The following is a 13429-nucleotide window of genomic DNA, read 5'->3' on the forward strand; positions in this document are numbered from 1 at the left end:
GTTCACTTCCAATAACTGCACCTCGAAACTGCGGTACAGAACAGGTGGCAGCTGCCGACATCGAAGTTTGTTTTTAAAAACTGAAGCTAGCCCTCCACCTCTTCCAGTGGTCCGGGGTGAGCTAATAAAAGCATAGTCAGGTGGGAGCAGCTCCGAGAAGGGAAAAAGTTCGCCGGGGCGAAGCCAAGTTTCCGTCAGGAATAAGAAATCCAGTCCCGACGATAGAATAAGGTCATTTAAAATAAAAGTCTTATTCGTCAGTGACCTTGTATTTAATAAGGCCATACGGAGAGTGGTCACACTGTTACTGGTAGGAGAACGCCGCAGCAGGCGAAGGTTGCCGAGATTCGCGCCTCCTCTGGAGGACCGCACCCAGCACCGACCGGGTGGAAGATCAGCTGGGAGGTCCAGGTAACCATAAGGTCCGACAGGGCGAATCCAGCGATGACAGAACAGTCTGAAGTTAGCATGGTCTCGGAGGGCAGAAATACATGACAAAATGTTTGTAGAATAGCGATCATTTATTGCAACATAGGACTTTAAAAGGGCCTTGATACGAACACGGATGCCGCCACGTTTACCCCTTCTCCGTGAACATTTCCTTTGAGAGAAGGTAGATGGTAAGTGGCGGAGGTAATCAGGAAAGTCCTTCGAAAGCGGAGGAGGATCGTCAGATCTCCATTTAAAATCTTGTGTCTGGTAGTCCAAAGGCCGGAGATTCAAAAGAGTTTGGCGATCATAGACAAGTAACGTGGAGACATCAGGGCAGCACATAGAGAGAAGGACAATAAACAACAAACAAAAACGGAGGAGACGGCTTGCCGTGAACACTGGCGCCATCTTGTTATGTAAAATGACTTTAGAACTCTGAAAGCATGAATATATGCTTTTCCTGCCAACTTGAAACAGTTTTCAAGTATGTTTGATGCTTTTATGTGCATCATGTTGGTAATCTTCATGTCATTTTACCAACATGAATGATCACACATGTATACATGTTGATCTTGTTTTGTTGTTTCTGTGTTGAAGTCAAGAGACACACACACACACACACACACACACACAGGTTATTATAGAGCACTTTATGTTCAACTTTTGCATTTTTATTCAAATTCGCTGTCTACTCATAAAAACGAGCCATATAAATATTAATATGTTTACATTTATTTCGAGATCTGATAGTAACATGCAAAGAGTAATTTTAATCTGAGTGGCTTCATTTATGTAATCTCACTTAAGTATCACAAACCCAACATATTGCCCTGTTTTGATACGCATTTCTTTTTCTGTTTGTAGATGGGGTTATTTATTTATTTATTTATGTATCTATTTTTTACTCGTGCTGAATCCAAGTCCTCATTTGACCATAGAGTTACATGGGGACATAAGCTCTACTTTGCCCAATTTATGTTCAGCTCTGAGGCAAATGAGATATGTTTTTTTAAAAAAGAAGAGAGGTTTTTAAATGATGCTTATTTGTTTAGTCAAGAAACACCATAATTTTCTAAAATACTGCAGATGATAAAAATGTGAGTGTGTTCATCAATTATACTGCGGGATATGCCCACAGTAAAAGAAGATACAAAATTATCAAAACGATATGTTTTTTGAACATTTTGGTTTCTTCTGCATGGAAGAAAAAGTAGTCTGATCTGCAAGATAATTAGCATTAGACAATTTTGCATTTCAGATACCAACTCTCAATTAGTTTTATTGCCTACAGTGTTTACCTGTGGACTTTTCTGACTTTGTTCTCTAACTGCAGTAATTTAACAAAGATGTAAAACATTTTGGGGATTTTTGTTTTCTTGTTATTAATGTTTGTTTATATATTTGTAAATCATTCCAGTAGTTCACATCCAACAGCTTCTGCAAAGAGTCTAAATTTCTTGGGACACTACTGTTGACTTCCCCATTTAGTATTCATCTGTGATGCTCCTTTCATTTGAATACTAGGTGCCAAGTGCAGTTCCTCTGTTCATGAATAACTCATGTGGTACCCAGGGGTTTTTGTCTAATCTTAGACATTTAAGGGAAACACAGTGAAACAAATGGAATGTGTGGATTTAGTCTAATTTAAATGAGCAACCTCGTTCCTCCTTCAGAACAGCTTCAAAGATAAATTATATTTACAGTTTTTTAAGCACAGTTACCTTAATAAAAAGATTTATTTTTTAAAGAGTGATAGACATAACCCAGCCTCCTGGAGAGTTTATATACTACTGATTTTTAGCAGTAAAATGGTGAAGTAGAAAGCTGCACAGATTTAGTTTTTATCAACATGACACAGTGATGAGAAGACTGAATATTTCACATTTAAGGAATATGTGCATTCACATGAAAGTAAAAATGGTAGGGGGAAAATCCACTGTGATGTGAAGACTATCACAACATGCTTATTTAAGAAGAACACAGAACACGCAGCTGACTGTATGAAAAAAATACTACTGTTAGTTCCTTTTTCAGCTTAAGTCAATAGAAATATTACTGACCTCTTTCTGAAAAATGAGAATATGACATCACATTTTATAATACTGTTGAGTGGAATATTACACTTCCACACCGCTAATTTAATATTGCTGTCACACAATTTCTGTTCCCACTGCTCACAGTTTACATATTTGTGGTAGATGTTATAGCTTTGTTGGATGAAAATATAATGTATGAAAGATCAACTTAAGAAATGGCTAATTTGGGTTTCTTGTGAAAGTCAAAGCAAATGCACACCACACAGACATGAGTTTAAAACATTCTGGATACAGGACATATAAAGCACAGTAAAATTTTATGGGGTTCTTTTTTCAATTAATTCAATTAATGTAACATTTTTTGTGGCATTTAACAACCTGTCTGTATTCATGATTTAAGTGGTAACCAGTGAAAAGCAATCAAAAGATATCAGAGTATTTAATTCACAAGCTCAAGCAGGAATCACATCCACTGAATTTGAAAATTCAAACATTTATCTCCTCAAAGTAGTAAAATATATGGCTGTTAAAATAATTGTTTTCAGGTATGTAAAAAGAACTGAAACCAGTAACTGCCCAGAAATAATATGGTCAGCAATAGGGTGGATTTCTTTTAACATATAAGAAGTGCTATCATAGTATGATCCTTTGTAAGTTGCTTTACAACACTGACCAGCTACTGAACCTGAACTAGAAAAAGGTTGTCTTCTGCTCTGGTTGACCATGATGCCTGGTGTTCCCATCTCTAGCTGTGGGCAGCCTTGCTCTGCACTAGTCTAAACCTCTTTCTGCTTCATCTTTCTGGTTAGGCAGCAATATTCATGAATCAAACGCCTCTCTAAAGGTACCTCATGGCAATGACTGCAAGTCTTCCAAACGGGTGCAGCTGTCCTGGCAGGGTGCCTGATAGTTAAGCTCTGATCTGGCTGCACAAGAGGCCTTTCTCTCTGTGGTTGGTTCCTTAGATTTCTGCTCACGACATGACACAGTGCTGGTTTTTGTCTGAAAGGAAATTTAGCCTGAAAGGGTTCAGAAGGTCCTTGGAATAGAAATAGCATAGTGTGTGCTGTATACAGCTATACTTCCCTTTATATCTTGTGGCCAAGATATAAAGGGAAGCAGTGGTGTAAAGATGTGTGCACGTATATTAGAATTATCTCACTGGGTATTAGCACCGTATGGAATTTATAGGTTAACTACCTGTAAATTGTGATCATATGTTTGTTTATGTAACAAGAGCAGACAAGCATAATGCAGTTGAAAGCCAAATGCAATGTAATATTTAAAAATGCAACTGCACCTTGTTTGTTTTGATTACTACTCAAACCTCCTTTGAGAGAAATACCCTCAAGAAAAAGTGTTTCTGGTTGCTACACAAAGTTCAGGAATCACTTTGGAATATTCTTCCTTACAGAACTGCTTCAATTCACTTTTATTTTTAGGTTGTCTGCTGTGAACGACCCTTGAGGGAATTCCACAGAATCTTTATGGTCTGGACTCTGATTGGACCTTTCCAAAGGCATATTATCTTTTAAGTCAGATTTACCTTGATACCTTGGGGTCATTCACCTGCCTCAGCAATAGAAGTATACCCAACTTACTGAACTTCACCTGATGCAGTGGCCAAGCTGAAGTTGACCAACACCTTCTTTGAAAACAGCTGAACATTAATTTTTCTCTCGATGTCAAGGTTGTCAGTTTGCTTTATTAAGGGGCAAGGATAGCTCAGTAGGTAAAGTGGTCACCCCATGATCGGAAGGTCGGCGGTTCGAATCCACTTAACGGCTACCCTGAGGTACCCCTGAGCAAGGTACCGTCCCTACACACTGCTCCCCGGGCGCCTGCTTAGTGGGCTGCCCACTGCTTCACTGAGTGAATGGGTCAAATGCAGAGAAAAACAAGTAATTTCCCCATGGGGATCAATAAAGTATCCATTATTATTATTATTAAGCAGGTTTAAAGGTACTTTTTGACAAGTTTAAGAGTAATGGCTGTAAGCCATGGATGCCTGTCTGGCAGGGTTTTTTATGCATTGCTGGATTATAAAGAGATGAAGGTTCCATATATTAAAGCTTTAGGCTGGTACCCTGTGCCCTTTTTATTAAACCTGGGTGTCCACTTAGAGAAGTCGTGCTATTAAATCATTATATTATTTCATTATCAACTATATTATGTCCAAATACAGGGCATCTCAAAAAAAAAAAACCCCCCAAAGAACCCACAGTGGCCTAATAAAATGGTGGCATAGTGTTGCAGCTATTGGCACTGTTGCCTTACGGCAAGAAGGTCCTGTACCCATCTGAATTTGCACACTTCCCTGTGCCTGTGTGGGTTCTCTCTGGGAACTTTATCCCACAAAGACATGCTTGTTAAATTTATTAGTGATTCTAAATTGGTTGCAGGTGTGAATGTGACCATGAATGGTTGTTTATCTTTGTGTCAGCCCTGCAACAGACTGGCTGACACAGAATTGTCCAGGGTGTATCCAGCCCCACTGTGACTCTGAACTGCATATGTGGGAAAAAGTGGATAACAATTAATAACAACTAGATTAGGGTGTTTTAAGACATGGAAATTTTGTGCATGTTACCTAAAGACTATTAATAAATTTACAGAAAACAAAAACAAAATCTTAAATGAAACTGTTGCCAGATATATTTTGAGATTTCACAGCTCTTAGTTTGAAACTTAATGTGAGGAGTTATAAAATATTGTTTTCCTTTTTAAAAAACATTGCGGTGGAATAAATTATTTTTTACGCAGTTATACAAAAACTAACATTATGTTAGATATCTCAGACAACAGAGTCTTAAAATTTGTTCACAGTTTCATCAAAATGAGAAGAACAAAGTGCGTTTGAACCTTTTTATTAAAATTTGTGTAGGTGAATGGGAGGAAAAAAATATAACACATACGTAGATATGTGGTTCACTATGTGAACAAAATAAGTGCATCACTAATCCTTACAAAAGCACAAGAAAGGAAATTATTAAACCATTTTCTAAGGCTCTCAGGCTTCTGAGGAATGTGTCAGGAGTTCAGCTAATTTGTGCTGCGTTCACTCACTTATTAATAATCAAAGAGCTTTCTTTAAATGGATAATATAGCTACAGTTTTTAAACTAAGAGATACTTCTGCTACTTCTTTTTCTTGTATCATTATCACCAAAAGACTCTATACCACTGGAGAACTCTGAATATTACATTATAATAAAAAATCAAGCAAAAAGTAAAACAGTTGTCTGACAATAGCATGTACACAAGTCTGATGGTAATAGTGAAGTTACAGTTAAGTCAAAAAAGCAATTTACCGTACAGCTGTGATGTCTTCAGCCACATTAGATGATTCACTGAAAAGTGGAAAAGCGCCCGAGGTGTCATTAAAAACCCATAATGCACAACACCAAAGTGGGAATTAAAACATGAGAATGACTATCACACTGAATTTTGTGCAGTCACAATAAATCATATTTGTCTTCAGTATATAGGGAAATACATGCAAGTCTGGGACTTCTTTCATCCATTCAAATTTGATGTGACCTAAAACATAATATCTGAATTTGCTCCGTTCTCACCCATGGAAATGGTTATTGAAAGAATCCACATGCCACTAAAGAGTTGTCTTCTACCACTATAGGCGGTAGAAGACAATTTTATCTGCATGTTACAAGTTCTTTCATAATTAATCACAGCCATTCAGCTGTAGAGGTGGACGTTTGATAGCAAAATATGAATTATATTACCAAATGAATAAGAAACAGATTAAATGTGAGGCGGTGATCTGCCTAGAAATCATGTCTGTGAGCTACTTTGCCAAATTTAGAATTAATGTGATGCTAGCTTTAAACCACTGAGGGCAAATACAGAGCTGCTCCCCATATCTTGTTCAAGTAACAGAAGAGGACAACCCAAGGTTATGCCCATTGCCCACTTTGTGATCAGCTGCATCTTAACCTAAATATCTAATCAGGCAGTCACAGGAAGGCAACTCAATGCATGAGGAATAGTCAAGACAACATGCTCAAGTGCAAACTGACTACCAGAATAAGGTGATTAACATGACTTGAGGAGTTTTTGGAGTATTTTAGAAAGTGCTGATCTACTGGGATTTTCCTGCACAGTCATCTCTAAGGTTTATAGAGATGATCTGAAAATAGAAAATATCCAGTGAGTTGCAGTTCTGGGAAAAAATACCTTGTTGATGGCAGAGGTCAGAGGAGAATGGTCAGACTGCTTAAAAAATCTCTGCATGTACAACACAAAGCTTGAAGCAGATAGGGTACAGCAGCAGAGACCACATTGGGTGCCACAACTGTCAGAACATCTGGCATAAACAGCATCGAAGTATGGCTCTGTTTTGCCCATCAGTAGTTCAGGCTGGTGGTGTAATAGTGTAGGGGATATTTTCTTGGCATACTTTAGGTCTTTTAGAAGTCAAGCATAGTTTGTCCAGCTGTCCAGTGTAATAAATTTCTAATGGCTGCCTCCAACAGGATAATGCATGATATCACAGTGCTCAGATCATCTCAAACTACTTTCTTGAACATGATAATCAGTTAACTGTGCTCAAATGTCTTCCACAGTCTTGTAGTTCTTGTAGAGAACCAGTTCACAGTAGTTCATTTCCTTGGAATTGTTAGTCTACTTGCACTTATTGGTTCCACTTGCATTAGAATCAGCCAATTTCAATTCATGTGCTGGAGAAGGGGAATAGAACAACCTACTTTGTGGATATGTACATTACCTTATTTACTTTTATTTATTTACATTATTGCACAAAAGGATGACAGCGTGATGGCAAGGTTCAAACTGCATCCAGGACAGAAATAACTGCATTATGTTGCTAACACAACTTCAGCTCTTTGCAAACACCTGCATAGACAGCATGCTAATGCTAAGCTAGTCAAGAATCCGAAAGAAAGAAAGCTAGTCAAGCTAGTCAAGAGATATAACAGCTGAGCGATTACCGACATCTCTTTGTGCTGGTTTTCATCTTTGCTTTGTGTTGTTGGCTTTGTGTTCATACCTAAACACTAAGAGAAATATCATGAGTGTCTTTATTAGGATAGGGAGTTGTGTGGTGTGTGGGACTGTGGTCTATAGGCTTATATTGTTAAATGACATTATGAGATAATGTGAAGGTAATGTAACGAGTTGAATTACAAAAAACCCTTTCTTCTGAGAGTAATTAAGGATGTGCTGTATTACCTTTAAGAAAATAAATGGGTAATCTATAATACATTACTTCTTTTTAAGTAATAACCAACAATGATCACAAAAAAGAGCGGAAATACCTCCAACATGCAGAAACATTTCACTACACAGCATGTACTTAATTTTTTACAAATGTAATGTCTTAGATATGCCGTTTAGAGGTGACAACTCTCAAAACGGAGCCATTGAGAACCCAAAGAGAACTGATGAGTGATATTGATAATGGAACTGGAATAGCTAAATTCTTATCAATTACCATCCTCAGCAGCAAGGTTGGTCAAGAATAAAACACTAGCTGTACTTATGTTGTACATTTACATAAGAGGATCAGTGTTGTTAATCCCTTGTGGAGCTTTATTACACTGTGGTAGAAAAAAGATAATTGTGAGTTTCCAGAACAAAAGATAAACAAGTCTTTACTACCAAAGCCAGGGCAACTGCCAAAGGTCAATATTTATAAAGAAAGTAAATACATACCTATTACCACCATTACCTATGACTCTGCAAAGTCACTGTCAAACAATAAATAGAGAAAACAAATTCAAAATGATGATTCTATAATATATGGGGAAAACTCATTTGAAAAGGAATATGATGTCATCATACGTCCCATTAAATTAACAAACTGCTTTCTTCTGAGAGGGAAAAACAAACAAACAAACAAACAAACAAACAAACAAACGGATGGTATCACTTACTGTAGTTCACTGCTACACATGTAACTCGACATGAATCTAACTGCTCCACATGAATCACTTCACCACACACTGTCTTGCTGAACATTATAATAGAGAGCTCTGCTTGAATGGGCATTGGAAAAAACACACAACTGTGCTGTTAAACAACAGCACAGTTGTGTGTAGTTATGTTGGCCAGTCACTGGTATTTAATTGAATGCATGACCAAGGCAAAAAAACAAAACAAACAAAACTAGTAATGATCTTGGTATAGTTGTCAGTGGACATAAACAAGCATTAAAGGGGTCTGCTCTTGATTTGTTAAACGGATCCTCCTGTCCATACTGACTGCCAAAATATCCTTTCTTAAATGTATTCCAGTATAAAAACAGAGAACAAACCCATTCAAAGCTGTGTCACCTCAAAAACAATTATTTTCCAACAGTGATCAGTAGCGGTTTTGGAAGGTTGAGACAAATAATGCCTCCTGCTGATATTGTTGTTAGAGCAGGTAAAAGCTGCATGTACTATTCTGCAGAGCAATTAGAAATTCTATTTCATGTTTAAATGGATGGACTTGTGGAAGTATGCTGGGAATGGCTTTATGGTAAGAATAGGTTATAGTGTTTGAGGCTGGCCAAATAACACACTAAAAGACAGACACTGCAATCAGCAAGTAGCCTAAAATGCGTGTCGGAAATGTGGAAGGAAGCAAATAGAGGAAACATGGAAAAAAGCTGTGGAGAAGAGAAAAAAAGACATCGTGTATAATCTAAAAAGAAAAGGCACCGGCAGGCTCAGACCCAGAAACTTGATGACGGAGTTCCCTAGTTATTAATGTGCACTTTTGAACTGCCTGACTTGGCCTTTGAATATGATTAAAGAGCTGTTGCTGTAGTTTATTAAACTGAAATCATGTCAAGTAAATATGGAAGAAAAATTGCACTCAGGAGCTCCAACATAATAGTGTTAAAAATATTAAAAGGGTGTACCCTAGTGTGTATCTAGGTGTAGTAACTCTGATAGTTCAGACTACAAGAAGGAAGGGCTCATGCTGGGGGGCTGAATTGTTTGGTTGAGTGGAAAAGATGCTGTATGTGTCATGATACGTTGTGTGGCAGGCAGGGGAAGGACCCAAGATGCAGATTCGCAGACACGGGGATAAACTCAAAAACACAGCTTTATTGCTGGCCACGGGAGGCAATACAAATAAACTAAAACTGGGAAAACTAAAGCATGAACTGTACAAGGGAACCGAACCACGGGGAGAATTACACACAACATGAGGGAGAACACGACGCCGAACAGAGGGAGACTCAGACAGAAATATACAGTTCAGGGGGCCGGCCGCGCGGAAGGCAGCGGCGGCGGCGAAGGAGACGACGACGGAGCAGTTCAGGGGGCCGGCCGCGCGCAAGGCAGCGGCGGCGGCTCTCCAGTGTCAGGCGTACTGGCCGAGGCCCGGTGGGCACAGGACCAGTCGAGGCGGGACCAGGCGAAGCACAGGCTGAGGCTGCAGCGGACGAAGGCTCTGAGGAGGCTGCAGCGGACGAAGACTCGGAGGCTGGACCAGACGAGGACGAAGACTCGGAGGCTGGACCAGACGAGGACGAAGACTCGGAGGCTGGACCAGACGAGGACGAAGACTCGGAGGCAGGACCAGACGAGGACGAAGACTCGGAGGCAGGACCAGACGAGGACGAAGACTCGGAGGCAGGACCAGACGAGGACGAAGACTCGGAGGCAGGACCAGACGAGGACGAAGACTCGGAGGCAGGACCAGACGAGGACGAAGACTCGGAGGCAGGACCAGACGAGGACGAAGACTCGGAGGCAGGGCCAGACGAGGACGAAGACTCGGAGGCAGGGCCAGACGAGGACGAAGACTCTGAGGCAGGGCCAGACGAGGACGAAGACTCTGAGGCTGGGCCCGGAGCTGGACCAGGCGGAGCAGGAGCAGCTGATGCAGAGGCCGGACCGGGCGAGGATGAAGGCTCTGAGGCTGCAGAGGATGAAGGCTCTGAGGCTGCAGAGGATGAAGGCTCTGAGGCTGCAGAGGATGAAGGCTCTGAGGCTGCAGAGGATGAAGGCTCTGAGGCTGCAGAGGATGAAGGCTCTGAGGCTGCAGCGGACGAAGCACAGGCCGGAGCTGCAGCGGACGAAGCACAGGCCGGAGCTGCAGCTGACGAAGCACAGGCCGGAGCTGCAGCTGACGAAGCACAGGCTGAGCCAGGCGTAGCAGAAGGTGGCTGGACGGGCCCCTCGGACCCTCCAGCTGACGTGGCATGAGGCTGGTGCGGTTCTCCTGAACCCCCAGCTGACGAGGAAGGTTGCTGAACGGGCCCCTCGGACCCTCCAGCGGAGACAGGAGGCTGAACGGGCCCCTCGGACCCTCCAGCTGACGTGGCATGAGGCTGGTGCGGTTCTCCTGAACCCCCAGCTGACGAGGAAGGTTGCTGAACGGGCCCCTCGGACCCTCCAGCGGAGACAGGAGGCTGAACGGGCCCCTCGGACCCTCCAGCTGACGAGGTAGATGGCGGCGTGGGAGCCGCGGAGTCCTGGATGAGCTCATCCGAGCTCCCAGCAGGAGCTGATGCAGAGCCAGAGAGATTTGAGACCCCTGGCTGGATGTTAAGCTGACCAGCGGACCGTACTGCTATCGGGGCCTGCGCTACAGGCGGCACTGGAGCTACTGGGGCCTGCGCTACAGGCGGCACTGGAGCTACTGGGGCCTGCGCTACAGGCGGCACTGGAGCTACTGGGGCCTGCGCTACAGGCGGCACTGGAGCTACTGGGGCCTGCGCTACAGGCGGCACTGGAGCTACTGGGGCCTGCGCTACAGGCGGCACTGGAGCTACTGGGGCCTGCGCTACAGGCGGCACTGGAGCTACTGGGGCCTGCGCTACAGGCGGCACTGGAGCTAACGGGGCCTGCGCTACAGACGGCACTGGAGCTAACTGAACTGAGGGTGGCTGCGAGGGAGCTAACTGAACTGAGGGTGGCTGCGAGGGAGCTAACTGGACTGAGGGTGGCTGCGAGGGAGCTAACTGAACTGAGGGTGGCTGCGAGGGAGCTAACTGAACTGAGGGTGGCTGCGAGGGAGCTAACTGAACTGAGGGTGGCTGCGAGGGAGCTAACTGAACTGAGGGTGGCTGCGAGGGAGCTAACTGAACTGAGGGTGGCTGCGAGGGAGCTAACTGAACTGACCTGGGAGGAGAAACACGAGCAGGAAAAGGAGCAGGCTCAGAAAAAACTGTCCGAGAAATGGCAGGCTCAGGGTGCCGGTGGCGAGAGTGCCGCTTCTTTTTATCCGTGGAAGCGGGCGGGGTGAGCGGTGGAAGTCCCTGGCAACTCCGGGGACCCCCAAGAGCCAGTCGAGTCCCCCGGAAAGAGCGCTCGTCATGATCAGGAGCGAGCCACGGCTCCCTCCCGAACTCTTCCACTAGCTGTGCGCCTGCGGCGTGCTGCTGCCCCTCGTGATCGACGTCCAGGACCCCCACAGCGTCCGTGGGACGCTTCGTGGAGGGCGAGACAGGACGTAGCAGTGCGCGACGGCGGCGCTGACGCCGGTTCTTTCTGGAAGTGTGTACGATGGATGCTGGAGTCACCGAAGCAGAGGGTGATGTGGCGGCGATCTCCTCGTCGTCCGCCCACATCCTTGCCAGAAAAGAGGCAGGCGAAGTAAAGTCTGAGCAGTGTGGGGAGGGCGAGCGGCTGGTCCGAGGCGGTGCAACAGGTGTGAGTTCCTCCTCTGAAATGAGCCAGGGCTTCCAACGAAGCTCGTCCTCCCGTAAGGCTAGCAATACCTGCTGTCGCTCATCGTCGTCGAAATCTGTGGCCTCCACCATCTCGGTGCGCTGGGCTATGTAGTTTGACAGTGGCGGAGACGAACTGTGAGTTGATGGCGGTGCAGCGGTGAGCCTCAGAGTCCCTACTCTGACTGCCTCCGGCTCGCGAGGCAGCGGCAACGACAACCGTTTGCGGGTCGGAGTCGTAGGTGCGGAGGCGGCGTTTAACACCCTCTGGGCCAGCGTGCGGGCGCGAAGCTCCTCCTTCAGGGGGGCCAGAGAGTCGAACGCCTCAAAAAGCTGGGGAAACCGCCGGAGCTGTGGCGCTTGCTGGAGGATTGCGTCAATGGCCGCCAACCCGGTGGACACCACTCTGGGGTCCGTGCACCCACAGATGCGCGTCATGAGCCGGCAGAGCCGTTGCAGCTCCTCCCCAATCTCGTCCGGACTGTCCGCTGGGTCTGACATGGTCAGATCGTACTGGAGGTCCGCGGAGGGGTTGTGAACTGCTGGGTCCATGTTGTGGTCGTGTTCTTCTGTCATGATACGTTGTGTGGCAGGCAGGGGAAGGACCCAAGATGCAGATTCGCAGACACGGGGATAAACTCAAAAACACAGCTTTATTGCTGGCCACGGGAGGCAATACAAATAAACTAAAACTGGGAAAACTAAAGCATGAACTGTACAAGGGAACCGAACCACGGGGAGAATTACACACAACATGAGGGAGAACACGACGCCGAACAGAGGGAGACTCAGACAGAAATACACAGAGGGTAAACGAGGAAAGTGGGCACACACGGGGAACACAGGTGACACTGATAATCATAACGAGACAGGGCGGGGTGAACTGAACATGACATGTACAGGCACAGAGGTTCAGACAGGAGGAGAGAGAGAGCACGGGGAAACACAGACGTAACAGGCTGGGGAAACATGAAACAACCACAAAGGGAGACGAGGGCTCATAAATACATAGAGGGCACACAGGGGGGAGAGAGCCATGAAGGGAAAACACTTAGGGAACAACACAACAGGGCAACTCAGAAAACATGGCCTAAATAAGGAACAAAATACAAAAATACATGAAAACTAAGAATACTGGGCCCACATGGCCCAGGACCATGACAGTATGTAGGCCAGCCTTTAAAAGCAACAAGGCATCAAGCACAGGTGACCCTCATTTGACTAATGAACAGTCGCACTACCAGGTCACTGCAAGAAGGAAAAAGAACCACACATTATAGTGATTTTCCTGCCACAATCAACAATAGTGCAAGGTT

General features: G+C 44.4%; 1 protein-coding gene across 1 annotated transcript; it reads right to left on the reverse strand.

The window, feature by feature from the left end:
• Positions 1–296: 296 nt before the first annotated feature.
• LOC146638107 (uncharacterized) lies at positions 297–12614 on the reverse strand. Its single transcript, XM_085374598.1, has 2 exons — positions 11613–12614; positions 297–473 (listed from the first exon to the last, which is right to left on the reverse strand). The coding sequence occupies exons 1-2, from the start codon at positions 12612–12614 to the stop codon at positions 297–299; spliced, it is 1179 nt and encodes a 392-aa protein (XP_085230724.1).
• Positions 12615–13429: the final 815 nt, after the last annotated feature.

Source organism: Diplotaxodon limnothrissa, linkage group LG2 (assembly GCF_057381915.1).
Source record: "Diplotaxodon limnothrissa isolate DT_005_m linkage group LG2, D_limnothrissa_male_GT1.1, whole genome shotgun sequence".
Lineage (NCBI taxonomy): Eukaryota > Metazoa > Chordata > Actinopteri > Cichliformes > Cichlidae > Diplotaxodon > Diplotaxodon limnothrissa.

Coding starts and splice junctions, on each gene's coding strand:
- LOC146638107 (XM_085374598.1), bottom strand. CDS start 12,614: ATGTCAGACCCAGCGGACAGTCCGGACGAGATTGGGGAGGAGCTGCAA. Junction 474..11,612: donor AGCCTGCCATTTCTCGGACA/GTTTTTTCTGAG, acceptor CTGCCCTCCGAG/ACCATGCTAACTTCAGACTG.